This window comes from Urocitellus parryii, chromosome 4, assembly GCF_045843805.1.
Source record: "Urocitellus parryii isolate mUroPar1 chromosome 4, mUroPar1.hap1, whole genome shotgun sequence".
NCBI lineage: Eukaryota > Metazoa > Chordata > Mammalia > Rodentia > Sciuridae > Urocitellus > Urocitellus parryii.
Genome location: NC_135534.1, coordinates 62,488,310 through 62,501,630, shown reverse-complemented (window position 1 = coordinate 62,501,630; position 13,321 = coordinate 62,488,310). Strand labels below are relative to the sequence as shown.

General features: G+C 37.6%; 1 protein-coding gene across 5 annotated transcripts in view; it reads left to right on the top strand.

Moving 5' to 3' along the window:
• The window catches only part of Stim1 (stromal interaction molecule 1), a 215,609-nt gene that overhangs the window by 162,385 nt on the left and 39,903 nt on the right, over positions 1-13,321 (top strand). For all 5 annotated transcript variants that reach the window (XM_026401086.2, XM_026401087.2, XM_026401090.2 and 2 more), the window contains exons 4-5: positions 8,193-8,304; positions 12,124-12,239. In XM_026401086.2, the coding sequence (XP_026256871.1) occupies positions 8,193-8,304; positions 12,124-12,239 (228 nt within the window). The remainder of the gene's footprint in view (positions 1-8,192; positions 8,305-12,123; positions 12,240-13,321) is intronic.

Below are 13,321 nucleotides of genomic sequence, written 5' to 3'. Positions count from 1 at the left end.
ATACTTTTTTTTTCTACTGCTGTGTCATTACCCAAGGTATCCACATAGCTTATGACTTCATTTCATTTTCTGCTTAAATTCATTTTATACCTAAATTCATTCCATTTTCTAATTTTACCTCTTGCTGCTTAATTTTTCTTCATTGTACTTCCACCACCTGACATATTATTTATTCATAATGTTTTACCTTGTTTTTCTCCCCCAGAACATAAGCACCATGGGATCTGTGACTCTGTTTTGGACAGTGTGTTCTAGAGTGGTACCAAGCAAGCAGTAGGTGCTTAATAAATGTTTTTTTTTTTCTCCCAATGGACAAATTATTTTGCAGTTTGAGACCACCTGCTTTCAAGGACCCTTATCATTTGGCCTCAGCAATACCCAATTCTCCTCATTCCTATACTTGTCCCAAACTGGAGTCAGTATTCTCTGTATATGATCCACACTTTATAGTTCTGTGTCTTTGCTCATGTTTCTTCCTCTGGTAGACCTGCATCTCTTGTTTACAAAGATTCTGACCAATCCTTAACATCCACCCCTTTTCAAATGAATGCAATATGAAAAAATAATTAACTACTGAATTTACATTAAATCCTAGGCATCTTCAAACTCATTTTCATGAACTCATTATTCAACAACTCTGGGAGATAGGTATTGCTAGATTGTAAGCTAGATGGGGATAGTAGTCTCTCCTTGATCATTGCTTTTTTCCCCATGCCTATTATGGAATTAACACAAAATAAATATTTGTTGAATGACAGAATGACTATTTTATATAAAGGGAAATTAAAGTTCATAATGGTTAAGTGATTTGCCTAAGTTGGTCTATGGCAGGATAGGAATCAAGATCTTCAGCCTCACTTTGGTTTGTGTAGAGTCGGAAGGGTGGTAGAATGAGACTGACGTTATTACCCTATATACATGTATGATTACACTACTGGAGTGACCATGTACAGCCAGAGGAATGAGAAGCTGTGCTCTGTTTGTGTACAATGTGTCAAATTCATTCTACTGTAAAAAAAAAAAAAAAAAAAAAAGATCTTCCAGCCTTGAATTCAGTGCTCTTCCTAATATATTCTATAATAAAAATTTAGTGTTCTGAAGTGCCTAGGGATTTGGCAATCTTTAATAACTTTATTTTTTTTGTTACCTCAGAATACAACAAGGTTTTTTTATTCATTTTACATAAAAAATCTTTCTCAAATGGAAAAGACTCCTTTCTACCTATGAAACATACCATGGAGGCCAGAATATAGCTTTACTATTGGAGAAGTTAATTGATCAATTTTTGGGGCTCTCTGCTGATGTGCATAAGATAAATGCTTTTTAATCTTTTTATACTCCTTCCTTTACCTCCATAAGAAGTCTGTGGGGGAGTGAGTGGTACTGCTAGTGAGAAAATAGAAATACTAATAGAATGTACAATATAGGTTATCCAGAACCCACATATTGCCATCATACATTAATTTGAAGAATATTCTAGAGCTTGTGTTTATTTTATTTTCATCTCATTCTTTAATTTTATGTATATTTTACAATGTTTCTGTTAGTACATGATCTAATTATAAGCAGATATACATATATGACAGCTTGTGTTCAGAGTTCTTTTTATAGATAGATTATATCATTAATAAGATTGGATACCACATGGTTAGTCACCTTGTGCATTTCTCTTTTTGTTGCCACTAGGGATTGGACCCTGGGCAATTGTACCACAGAACTATATTCCCAACCATTTTTATTTCTTATTTTGAGACAGTGTCTCACTAAGTTGCTCAGGTTGGCCTTGAACTTGCAATCCTCCTGCATAAGCCTCCTGAGTAGCTGGGATTACAGGTGTGTGCGCCACTGAGTCTGAGTCTGGCATCATGCATCTCTCTCTCTCTCTCTCTCTCTCTCTCTCTCTCTCTCTTGTTCTGTTTTAGTACTGGGGATTAATTTAGGGCCTCATGCATGCTAGGCAAGGGTTTAATCTACTACTGAGCTACTTCCCTATCCTGCACCTCTTTTTTTTTTTTTTTTTGGTACTGGGGACTGAACTCAGGGGCACTCAACTACTGAGCCACAACCCCATTCCTTTTTGTATTTTATTTAGAGATAGGGTCTCATTGAGTTGCTTAGCACCTCACCATTGCTGAGGCTGGCTTTGAACTCCTGAGCCTCCTGTCTCAGCCTCCTGAACTTCTGGGATTACAGGTGTGAGTCTCTATGCCCAACCTTGTACCTCTCTTTTGAAGGACTGTTCATCATGGAAATTTCAGAGATTGGCTTTCTTTGGATCTGTGTAGCATTTTTCCTCATCTTGCCTGAAATGTTGTCTGGGGCCACATGGCAGGCTCCAGGAGACTTATAATTTTACAATACTGTTTCTTGCTTGAATGTCCTCCTAGGATTTGGACATGTGAGTCATCTAGAGTCTACCTGTACTTTCCTGTAAACCCTCCTTGCCAAACTCTATAGCCTCTTATTGATAATGAGCTTTCTGCACTTGCTGTTGCCTTTTTCCTCATTTTTGCCCATGGATTTTTTCCCTGTTTTTCTTTTTGAATGAGAAGGCAGAACAAGACTTTTACCTTTTAGGTACCTGAATCTGAGACAAGAGGTCCTGATGTCTCAATTGGACTATTAAGCAAGATCATGTTGGGACTCATAGTTGGTATCTGAGATACAGATGTTATACAGGATACAGCTCATCATGGTTCAGACTGTGGTGCACTTGGGTGGATGACACCATGCTGCCAAACCCTATTTAGTTAGGGTTTTTTGCTGCCTAGGTAACAGAATGATGTATAGAACTAAGAATAAATAAACAAAAACTGCCTTGAGGTTTGATCTGACATGCTGAAGTCATTATCATTTTCTCCAATAGCTTAGCTATATAAGGACTGGTTAGTTAGAGTCTATCCTCACTGAAGTATAGTGATCCCCTTAGAGACCTTTTCTCTCAATGCAATGTTTAGAGCATTGGTTCTCAGCTGGGGGTATTTTGCCTCCCATAGGACATTCAGCAATATTTGGAGCAATATTTGTCTCAATGGTAGTATGTTACTGGCATTTAGGGGGTGTATGCCAGGAATATGTTAAATATCCTGAAATAATGCATAGACTGCTCCCACAACAAAGATTAATTCATTGGTGTAGAGGATGAGAAGCTCTGGTCTAAAATGACTCCTGTTGTGTAGGGTGCTGATAGAGTAGTTTCTACATGTTGAGAGTCTATGTCTAGGCTTGTATTAAGGCATCCTCTCAGGAGACAAAAGGCCCTTGAAGCACCGCTAGCCTTAGGCCTTTCTAGCAACAAAAAAATGTCCTTTTTTTTCTACTCTACATGCCAAACAGAGAGGCCTCTTTGTGCTGGATGCAGCCGAACTCCATTGGCAGCATTGGTGGGAGTGTGCTGTTCTCTGTACTTTACAAGCTAGCACTTGTCTGCCTTTTATATGTGTGTCACTCTTGTCTGCCTATATTACCTGACACTCCAGACCATAGTAAATGGTCATATTTGTAATGTGTGAAGATACAATTTTATTTTTAGGAATAACAGTGCGTTCTTCTTTCCTCAAAGTAATCCCAACTCTATCATCCTTCTTTTCCCATATCCTGGGATTTGACCATATCTCTTAGAAATAGTTTCTCTTTTCCTTCCAATGTAAATCTAGTGTGGGAACTAGGAATTTAGCCAAGTAGTGACTGAACACCCTTTGCCTAAGCCTCCAGTCTATTGTCTTCTAGGATACAGTCATTGAGCATACCATACCTGCCTTATTTCCTTCCCCTACCACCTTTCTTGTCTCACCTCCTGTGCCTCTGCATGTAATTTCATCTATCTTCAAAGTCAGTCAGCATCAGAACTTTCCTCCTGAGCTCCAGCATCTTCCTGAGGACATTTTGCTTTTAACTTTGTTTCATGCATGATGTCTTCCTGGCTGGCTGTTTTGTATCATGTACCGAACTTCTCTGTGACAAAAATGGGAGAATGAAGTGACTGGTCCAAATTTTCCAACTTTTGTAGATTATGTGAGCTTCGTTTGACCGAAGCAACCTAAGATACGAGGCATGCCTGTATGAGGAATGTCTATTTTTTTTGACAAACATTTCAGAAGTTACCCATCTGCATGAACTGAATATTTTTAGAGATGTTGTTTGGAGGCCCACAGTTAGAACATTTCTGGAACTCCTCATTTAGGTTAGTTATTTTTTGAGTAAATTCTTATTGATGCCCTTGTATATTAAACTTTTATATTAGAAATAGTGAATAAGCAAAAAGGAATAGAACGTGGTTCATAAGCCTTCAATGTTTCCGGACCATTAAAGGGAAATTAGACAACATCTGACAAAAGATAGTTTTTGGTAAAGATGTAGATCCTAAAAGAGGAGAGTGATGAAAATCACCATATTATTCTGCCTCTAAATATTTTTTTGGCTTTTTAGTGCTCACAGCAGTGGTTTTCAAATTTGAGAAATGTACATATTTCTTCTGGGGAAAATAATTTATATCTGCAGTGCTGACTTAAATTATTTTTGTTTGGTTATTTAAATATATACAAACATAATGAAGTTTAAGTTGCTGTATTAAATTTGTAACAAATATAAATAAAACAGATTTATACTTTTAAATAAAAATAAGCTCTAAATTTAATGAAATGGTACCTTTTTGCAGCAACTGTACATGCCAAACTTTCAGTTGCTCCCAGACTCTTTAGTTCATCATTGTATTATTAGGTGCCACCTGATGACTCATTCCTCCCACTATTTTTCACCATTTCAGCTACTGCAAACTTTGATATGTATAAAATATCATGATCTCATTTGACTTCATTTGGTATGAATGTATTCCCTGTGTATTAACTCCACTTCAGTTCCTTTACATAGTAATTGACTTTTGACAAAGTAGAGAGTTAAATTTGTTTTCTTTATGTCTAAATACCACACAAATATAAAAATTATTTTAAAAGAATAATTTTTATAATTATCCATTAAAAAATTGCAACATTATATTAAGGGACAATTAGCTGTCATCTCCAGGTATAATGAAGATGTGGTTTGCCATGTTGCAAATGATCAATATTTATTTCAGTTAGAATTGGCTTCTATTATGACAAAAAAATCCTCTCAATCTGATGTAAGCAAAAGAGGAAAATTTACTTATTGTCCCCAAATTGAAATATTATAAATAGGACTGTTCTGACTTAGGGTTTGGATGATGTCATCTGGATTCACCTCTTGGTTCAGCTTTGCCTCTCAATTAAGGCTTTTAGCACCATCAGGGAGGAGAGATAGATGGATAGATATAGATAGATTGTAATAGCTTAGAACACCATTTGTGGAGCCAGTCTACCTGAGACTAAATCTTGGCTTTACCAATTCTTAGTTGTATAACCTCGGGAAAGTTATATAATCTTTCTGTGTCTCAGTTTTATCATCTGAGGATAAAATGAGGATAAATGAGGATAAAATGAGAATGGTGATGGTAAAGATTAATGAGTTAATATATCTGAGGTGCTTAGAATAGTACCACGATAAGTGATGCTGTATATTAATATTATTATTATCAATATTATAGTTTGGGATCATTTCATACAAGATGTCAGGGGTAGAAAAGCAAGTCTATTCCCTATGGGCCAAATAAAAATCCTGGTTTTTAGTTTCTTCAACTTCAAGTTGGGTTAAGTGCTCATTTCTGAATTGAGCGCTCTGGACAAGAGGATGGACTATATTACATTAATTGACTTAACGTGGCTTATATTCTTATTAAAAATATTTTTAAGAGAGAGAGAGAGAGAGAATTTTAATATTTATTTTTTAGTTTTCGGCGGATACAACATCTTTGTTTGTATGTGGTGCTGAGGATTGAACCCGGGCTGCACGCATGTCAGGCGAGTGCGCTACCGCTTGAGCCACATCCCCAGCCCTTAAAATATTTTTTAGTTGTAGGTGGACACAATGCCTTTATTTTGTTTATTTATTTTTTATGTGGTGCTGAGAATCGAACCCAGAGCCTCGCACGTGCTAGATGGGCACTGTACTGCTGAGCCACAACCCCAGCCCCACGTGGTTTATATTCTTTACGCCTACCAGTTGATTTAGCTTTGTCTGAATCATATTACCTGAGAGCAAGTGGTGATTTTCCTAATTCAAATTCAGAGTACTATTGCCACCAACAGGAGAAGTGGATGCTTGGTTGTAAAAATGACCCATATTTATTAGGACCTATCAAATAGATCAATCATATTAGGTGATCATGTGATGTTATGACAATCTCTCTGGGTACAGTTCTTGGCAATTTATATTGAGTAGTGGAACATTTATCTTGAAAATTTGAATTATAGTTAAGAAAATATATTTTATATAAAAATATCAGTTTTTGTCTCTAGGTTCTTTTGTGTTATAAACCTAAATTTGAGGCATATTGGTAATTGATTTAAAGCACATATGTCATAAAATTCCAGGCAAATATCTTCTAGCTATTTTGCTTTAACACAATTATGAACACAAATGCTATGTGGTTAATGAAGTTGAGAGCCTGTACTCTTACATATGTAGATAATCCAAACTATATTTTTGTTTTTTAATTTAAGATTATCTTCAAAATAAAAATATAAAATTGAAACATTCTAATAGTAAATTATCTTGACCTGTGCTATTCAACAGAACTTTTTTTTTAAATAATGGAAATTATATGTATTCTGTGTTGTTCAACATGGTAGCCAGTAGTCACTTCTAGCTATTAGGCATTTGAAGGGTGGCTAGTGCTGTTGAGGAACTGAATTTTTAATTTTATCCAAGTTTAGTAAGTTTATATTCAAGTCAGCACTTGTGGCTACTGGTTATTACTTGACAGCACAGCCCTGAATAGCATCATTGAATAAGAGAATAGATACAAAGTGCCTAACATGTTTTATAAAAAATGCATAAAAGATAGGAGTAGAGAGGTTTATACTTTTCTTCCTATGTAGGGTTGGATCTCTCTTAGCAGGCCAGAGCAACCTGAAACAGGCTTAGCTTTCTTAGCATGGCAGTCAAGACACTTCATGACATGTTTTCAATTTCCTTCTGCTACTACATTCCATAATTTAGATACATTAAATTTCACATTTTTCTTTGCACCTGCCTTCATTCTGTATCTGGTGCATTCTTTCCTGATATTCATGAAATGTTTCAGATGAGCTCTTACTATTTTATCTTTTGGCACCAGGTATTGAACCCAAGGGCACTTAGTCACTGAGCAACACCCCCACCCCTTTTATATTTTATTTTGAGACATGTTCTTTCTAAGTTGCTTAGGGCTTAGTTAGGTCGCTGAGGCTGGCTTTCAATTTGTGAGCCTCCTGCATCAGCCTCCTTAGTCCTTGGGATTACAGGCATGTGCCAGTGCACCAGGCTTCTTACTAATTTATTATCTTTTAAGTTGCAATTTATCATTTTCCCTGAGCCTAAACCCTGGTCAGATATTTCCTTTCTCCTCTGTGCTTGTTGTCTATTTCTTATCAGAATCTATGCTTCACTGATGCTGTTTAGTTTTTGATCTCTTCCACTGGAATGGGAACTAACTTTTTGTAGGCTTGGCTCCAAGTAATCCCTTTATGAACACTTAGTTGGATAATTGAATGATGGATGAATGGATGGGTGGTTCTAAACCTTGTCACATTTATAATTTAAAAAACATTTTAAAATAAACTTTATTGAGATATAACTTACATTTAAGAAGATATACCTATTTTAAATAGTTTGATGAATTTGATGGGTGTTATCATTTGTGAAATCATCATCACTTCAAGATACAGAATATTTCTCTCTCTTTTTTTAAGTTGTCAGTGGAATTTATTTATATGTGGTGCTGAGAATGAACCCAGTGCCTTACACATGCTAGGCAAGTCTCTACCACTGAGCCACAACCTCAGCCTAAGATACAGAATATTTCTGTCATCTCAGAACATTGCATTATGTTCTTTCCCAGTTAGGTCCTGGCTACAGCCAACCATTGATCTCCTTTCTATCACTATACATATGTCTTTTCAGGGTTTCATATAAAGAGACTCATACAGTGTGTACTCCTTTCATACTTGGAATGTTATGGGCAAGGGAGATGTTAAACTCAGAAACGTGTTAAATGTTATGGTCACATATGATCATAACAATAAGTACAAGCAATGTTTGACATTTTAGAATCATAATTTACTTTTCTCTTTCCACAGTATACAATTGGACCGTGGATGAGGTGGTACAGTGGCTGATTACATATGTGGAACTGCCTCAGTATGAGGAGACCTTCCGGAAGCTGCAGCTCAGTGGCCATGCTATGCCAAGGTCAGGAGGGGAGTACTGTTTTTTTTTCTTACCTGAGAGCATAAGGAATGGGCTGGAAGTGAGTCTGCCTTCAGGTTGTTCTGGCCAGTTAAGTGAGGTTTTAGCCTTTTGGGGGCAGAGTCTATAGACAACTCCTCTTAACGTCTGTTGTGCATTTGTTATAAAGCACGATAGATACTTTGCATATATTCACATTAGTCTTGGAATAGTACTAATAGCTGCCAGTTATTGAGTGCTTAGTACATGCCAGGCATTCTTCTCAACACATTATATACAGTATCTCATTGGATTTTTTCATTTTCTTAACACATTATATACAGTATCTCATTTGATTATAACATAAATCTTGTAAAGATGGATATTATAGTATATAGCTGATGATACTGATTAAGTAACTTTTCCAAGGTCACAAACATGACTAGTTAGGGGCAAAACTATGATTTGTCTGTGGTGTTTCTTTTTACTTTTCTTGTTCTCCCAGAAGCTACCCTTTGATCACCCAGGAGCCTCAGGACTCTTTTAGCCTCCCCTGGGTTATCCACATACAATTTATTTGCTTTGACAAAAATGGTACAGAGATTGGGGCCAACTGCCATTGTTTCTCTCATCATTGGAATGACTTCTCCAATAGCTGTTGTGTTATAACTTTTTGCCTTTTTTTGATAGGCAAAACATGCTAGAGCTTGAAGTGGGAGTGGGAAGGGATGGAGCAGTACTTGGACTTCTTATTATGTCAAACTAGTCATTTAGTCATTAATCCATTTATGTCATTTAGTCATTAATCCATTTACTTATTCATTCAATAAATATTTACTGGGTACCAGCTTTGTGCCAAGCACTTGTGCTGGGTGCTGGGGATAAAGATGACAACAACCTGCCCTTGCAGGGCTTACCCTCTGGTAAGTGCTCGTTATGTATAATCTGTCATTTTATTATGTAAGTACATCTTATTATGAGCTTCAGCACAAGGGGAAGGGGAAGGTAAAGCTGTTGTAATGCACACACATTGCGTTCTTCAGCCACAGAGTTACCAGACACTGCTGATCAGGCCTAGCTGAGCTAGCTCACCTCCCCTGCTTCCTGCAGCCTTCTCCTCACAGCTTTTTCTTACTCTCCAGAGTAATGTTTGTACTTTTCTTTATAATAAAGCACTCTACTAGTGTGTATCTCTGCACCTACCTATTACTCTAGTTCTCACAATTCTGGAAGGAAGGAATTACTATTCCATCTTTTGAGTGAGCAAATTGAATTTTAATATTTTATAATTTGTCAGGCTGGTAAGGGACAGAGCTAGGATTTGAGCCCAAGCCTGCCTTATTCTAAGTACCCTGTTTTTTTCACTTCATCTTCCTCTTGTGCTGTGTGGTTGAAGATAGGCTGATTTGTAATATTCAATTTAGTTCTATTAACAAAACTTCATTAAGCACCTACCACATGCCATGCTTTCTGCTAGGCCTTGAGGACTAAGGTGTAATAGATCTGACCCCTATCTTGGGGAACTCCATGTCCATTGGAAAAGGAAGACAAATGAATAGATGATTGACCATAAAGTTCTAGGATGTAGATTTCTTTTTTGCCACTCATGGAAACAGCACTATAGCCATGTGGATTCTTGGCTTATTTCATTAGAAGTAATGGCTATAGTTTGAATTTAAAAACTTCAAAGCATAGAATAAAAAGTCAGTTCTCAGATTATGAATCTATTTAGTCCTCTTGGGACTAGGATTAGAGCCAAGACCAGGTCCAGCCAGGATGGGCACAAGAGTAGAAGATGGCAAACTGTGGTGCCTTTAGTGAATGAGGTGGAGCAGTAGTTCTAGGGCCATCACCAGCTAATATGGTATAAAGGGAAGAATCTAGCAGATCTGAGTTCACTCTCTGTCTTTGCCAGTTACTTATATGTGATTTTGGGCAAGTTACTCAACTCTTTTAGTTTTCTTATCCACAAAATGGAGCTAATAATAGAACTGATTTCCTCCCTCCCTCCCTCCCTCCCTCCCTCCCTCCCTTCCTTCCTTCCTTCCTTCCTTCCTTCCTTCCTTCCTTCCTTCCTTCCTCCTTTCCTTCCTTCCTCCCTTCCTTCCCTCCTTTTTGGTATCACAGGTTGAACCCAGGGGCATATCCCCAGCCCTTTTTTTTTTTGTATTTTATTTAGAGACAGGGTCTCACTAGGTTGTTTAGGGCCTTGACAAGTTGCTGAGGCTGGCTTTGAGCTCTTTATTCTCCTGCCTTCCAAGTTGCTGGGATTACAGATGTGCATCTCTGCGCCCAGCTAGAACTGATTTCTTAAGGTTGTTGAAGGACTGATTGAGGAATTGTATGTAAAATGCCAGAATAATACAAGATCCATAGTAATTGCTTGGTAAATGCTAGCTCCTTTTTCTTTTCTATTGTTTAGAAGTAGAGAACATGCCAGTTCTTAGGTATCCTTGGGAAATAGACTGTAGAAAATATGGTAATATTTATTTTGCTTAGTCAGATACTAAGTCTGTCACACCTGACAGAAATGATTCAAAGAGGAGCCTTAAGAACTTCCAGGCTTGTAAGAAGCATCTGATTTTACATAAGTTTTACAAAGAAGGAAACTGAGGTCCTAGAGGAGAGACCTAGCAGACAAGTGAATCACTGGTAGAGCTGGGACTAAAAGCCAGATCTCCTGATGCCCTGATCACAGTGCCTCACTGCCTTTCTTGTAGGTGGCCTTGATTACTTTCCAAGATCAGAAGAGGAAGTAGCTTGCTCCTGAATGCTAAGACAGGAGTATAAACCACTTACTGTGAAGTCAGAAGTTTTTCTTCTGTCTGGGGAAATAAAGCTGTGTATCAGATAAAGGCACCACTTACAGAGAGTATCTTTGAGTCAGAAAACTGACCTATACTTTTTGCCTTAACAGGCTAGCTGTAACCAATACCACCAAGACAGTAGTATAGTATTAAATGTTCATCTTATGACCTAAATGACTTAGACTCTTTCCTCCTATACCTACTGTGTTCCAACCGAGAAAAACGAAGTCCAGTTTTCTAAAAATTTTTAAATATATATTTTTTAGTTGTAGATGTACATAATACCTCTATTTTATTTATTTTATTTTTATGTGGTGCTGAGCATCGAATCCAGTGCCTCACATGTTGTAGGCAAGTACTCTACCACTGAGCCACAACCCCAGTCCTAGTCCATTTTTCCCCCCTAGGCTATTTTCTTTTTTATAGACTCTTTCTTATTAAAGTTATCATTGACACTGTGGTCGAAGGTCTTAAAAATTACAGAAATCTGATCTGAAGTAAATTGTATTGCAGTGACTCAAATACATGCCAATAAGACTAACTCAAATTCTGTCATCATCAGGTTTACATATGATGACAATTGGTTAGGATTAGTATAATTCAGAAGTCCCTCTAATCCACTGGGTTATGCAGTGTGGCATTTTGACCTGGGCTGGACAGGAGAATGCATTTATAAGAGGTAGGATGTGGGGCAGATTATATAGAGGTTAATTCCTGGAAGGAGAAACAACAAAAAATTTATAAAGTTTATAAATTTATAAAATTTTACACCTGTGAAAATTTTAATGGGTAACCCTTAGAGGGTGGGTTACTTATGAGATGGTGGATATGGGGAGAGGGTGAACAAATTCCTAGTGAATGTTTTTTATCCCTCCGTACTCCTTGCTGAGACCCTGTTGATATAACTCTGTGTCCTAGAATGCAGAGGGAGCAATCACCAAGAGCTTAAAGTGTTCCTGGAGGAGGTGGGTAATCTTTCTGGATCCTTCCTGCCTTTGTTGTCAGGGAACTGACCCATTAATTTTTGCCTCAACAGGCTAGCTGTAACCAATACCACCATGACTGGAACTGTGCTGAAGATGACAGATCGGAGCCATCGGCAGAAGCTGCAGCTGAAGGCCTTGGACACAGTGCTCTTTGGGCCTCCTCTCTGTGAGTCTTGTGTAGAGAAGGGCTGCTGCTGTGCAAACCCAAATCTGACAGAGTAGCTAGGCTGAGGTCCTGGGTCTCCTGGGCACACTTCTAATGCAGCATCTGCACTATTTTCATTGATATTGAGATATGAAACAGTTTTGTATTTTAGTCTAGCCAGATATCAACCTCCATTTATTACATATTTTAGACTTCTGCTTTGTTCCAGTGCTGTGCTGGACTCTGTAGGATGACCTGGTTGAATCATTTTCTGCCCTGAAGGGATAAAATGAGACTTCTAGGACATGATGTAGTTCAGTGGTTGAGCATGTGCCTAGCATGTATGAAGCCCTTGCACCTGAAAGAAAGAAAAGAAAGAGTATTCTGGTATTCTAGTATTCAGAAAGATCATGCTTCTGAGGCCCAGAGGAGTGGTATAGAAGGTATCCCATGGAAGAGGTAGTGTGTAAGCTTTATTCCATGGATGTGACAGAAGAGGACATTCTAGATGGAGAAAATAACTTGAGCAAGAGTTATTTACAAAAGATAAAATATAAAAGGTATGATCAGGGATAGCAATACATAATGGGCTTAACCCACTTCAATCTAATGTATGAAATATGATATGTCAAGAGCTTTGTAAAGTTGTGAACAACCAATAAAAAAAACGACTTGAAAAAAAAATACATAATGGGCTAAATGTCATTTAGCTGTTATATTGAGATATGTACATGTGCAGAGTGAAGAAGCTGATTACTGATCATTTTTGTGTCCTTGAATGACCAAGGAACACTAAATGAGCTTTCACTGAAGCAGTAGAGACATGCTAAGAAAGGGTTGTCTCTTTAGCCAGGGGCTGAGAACATTATGTAGTTCAGTCCCTGGAGATCTGCGTGGTGGGAATGGCCAACCCTGCCATCATTTTTCTTATTTTATGAACCAAATGAGAATAGAAGTAGTGAGATTTTTTAGGAAATTAGCATTGGCCACGTAGATTCATAGAGCCCACCCTCTGCCCTTTGAAAGCTGCCCTCATTAGTTGAGGATACAGCAGCAGAATACTGTAGAACCAGAACCCAATCTAAAGAAGCATCTGGCCTAAA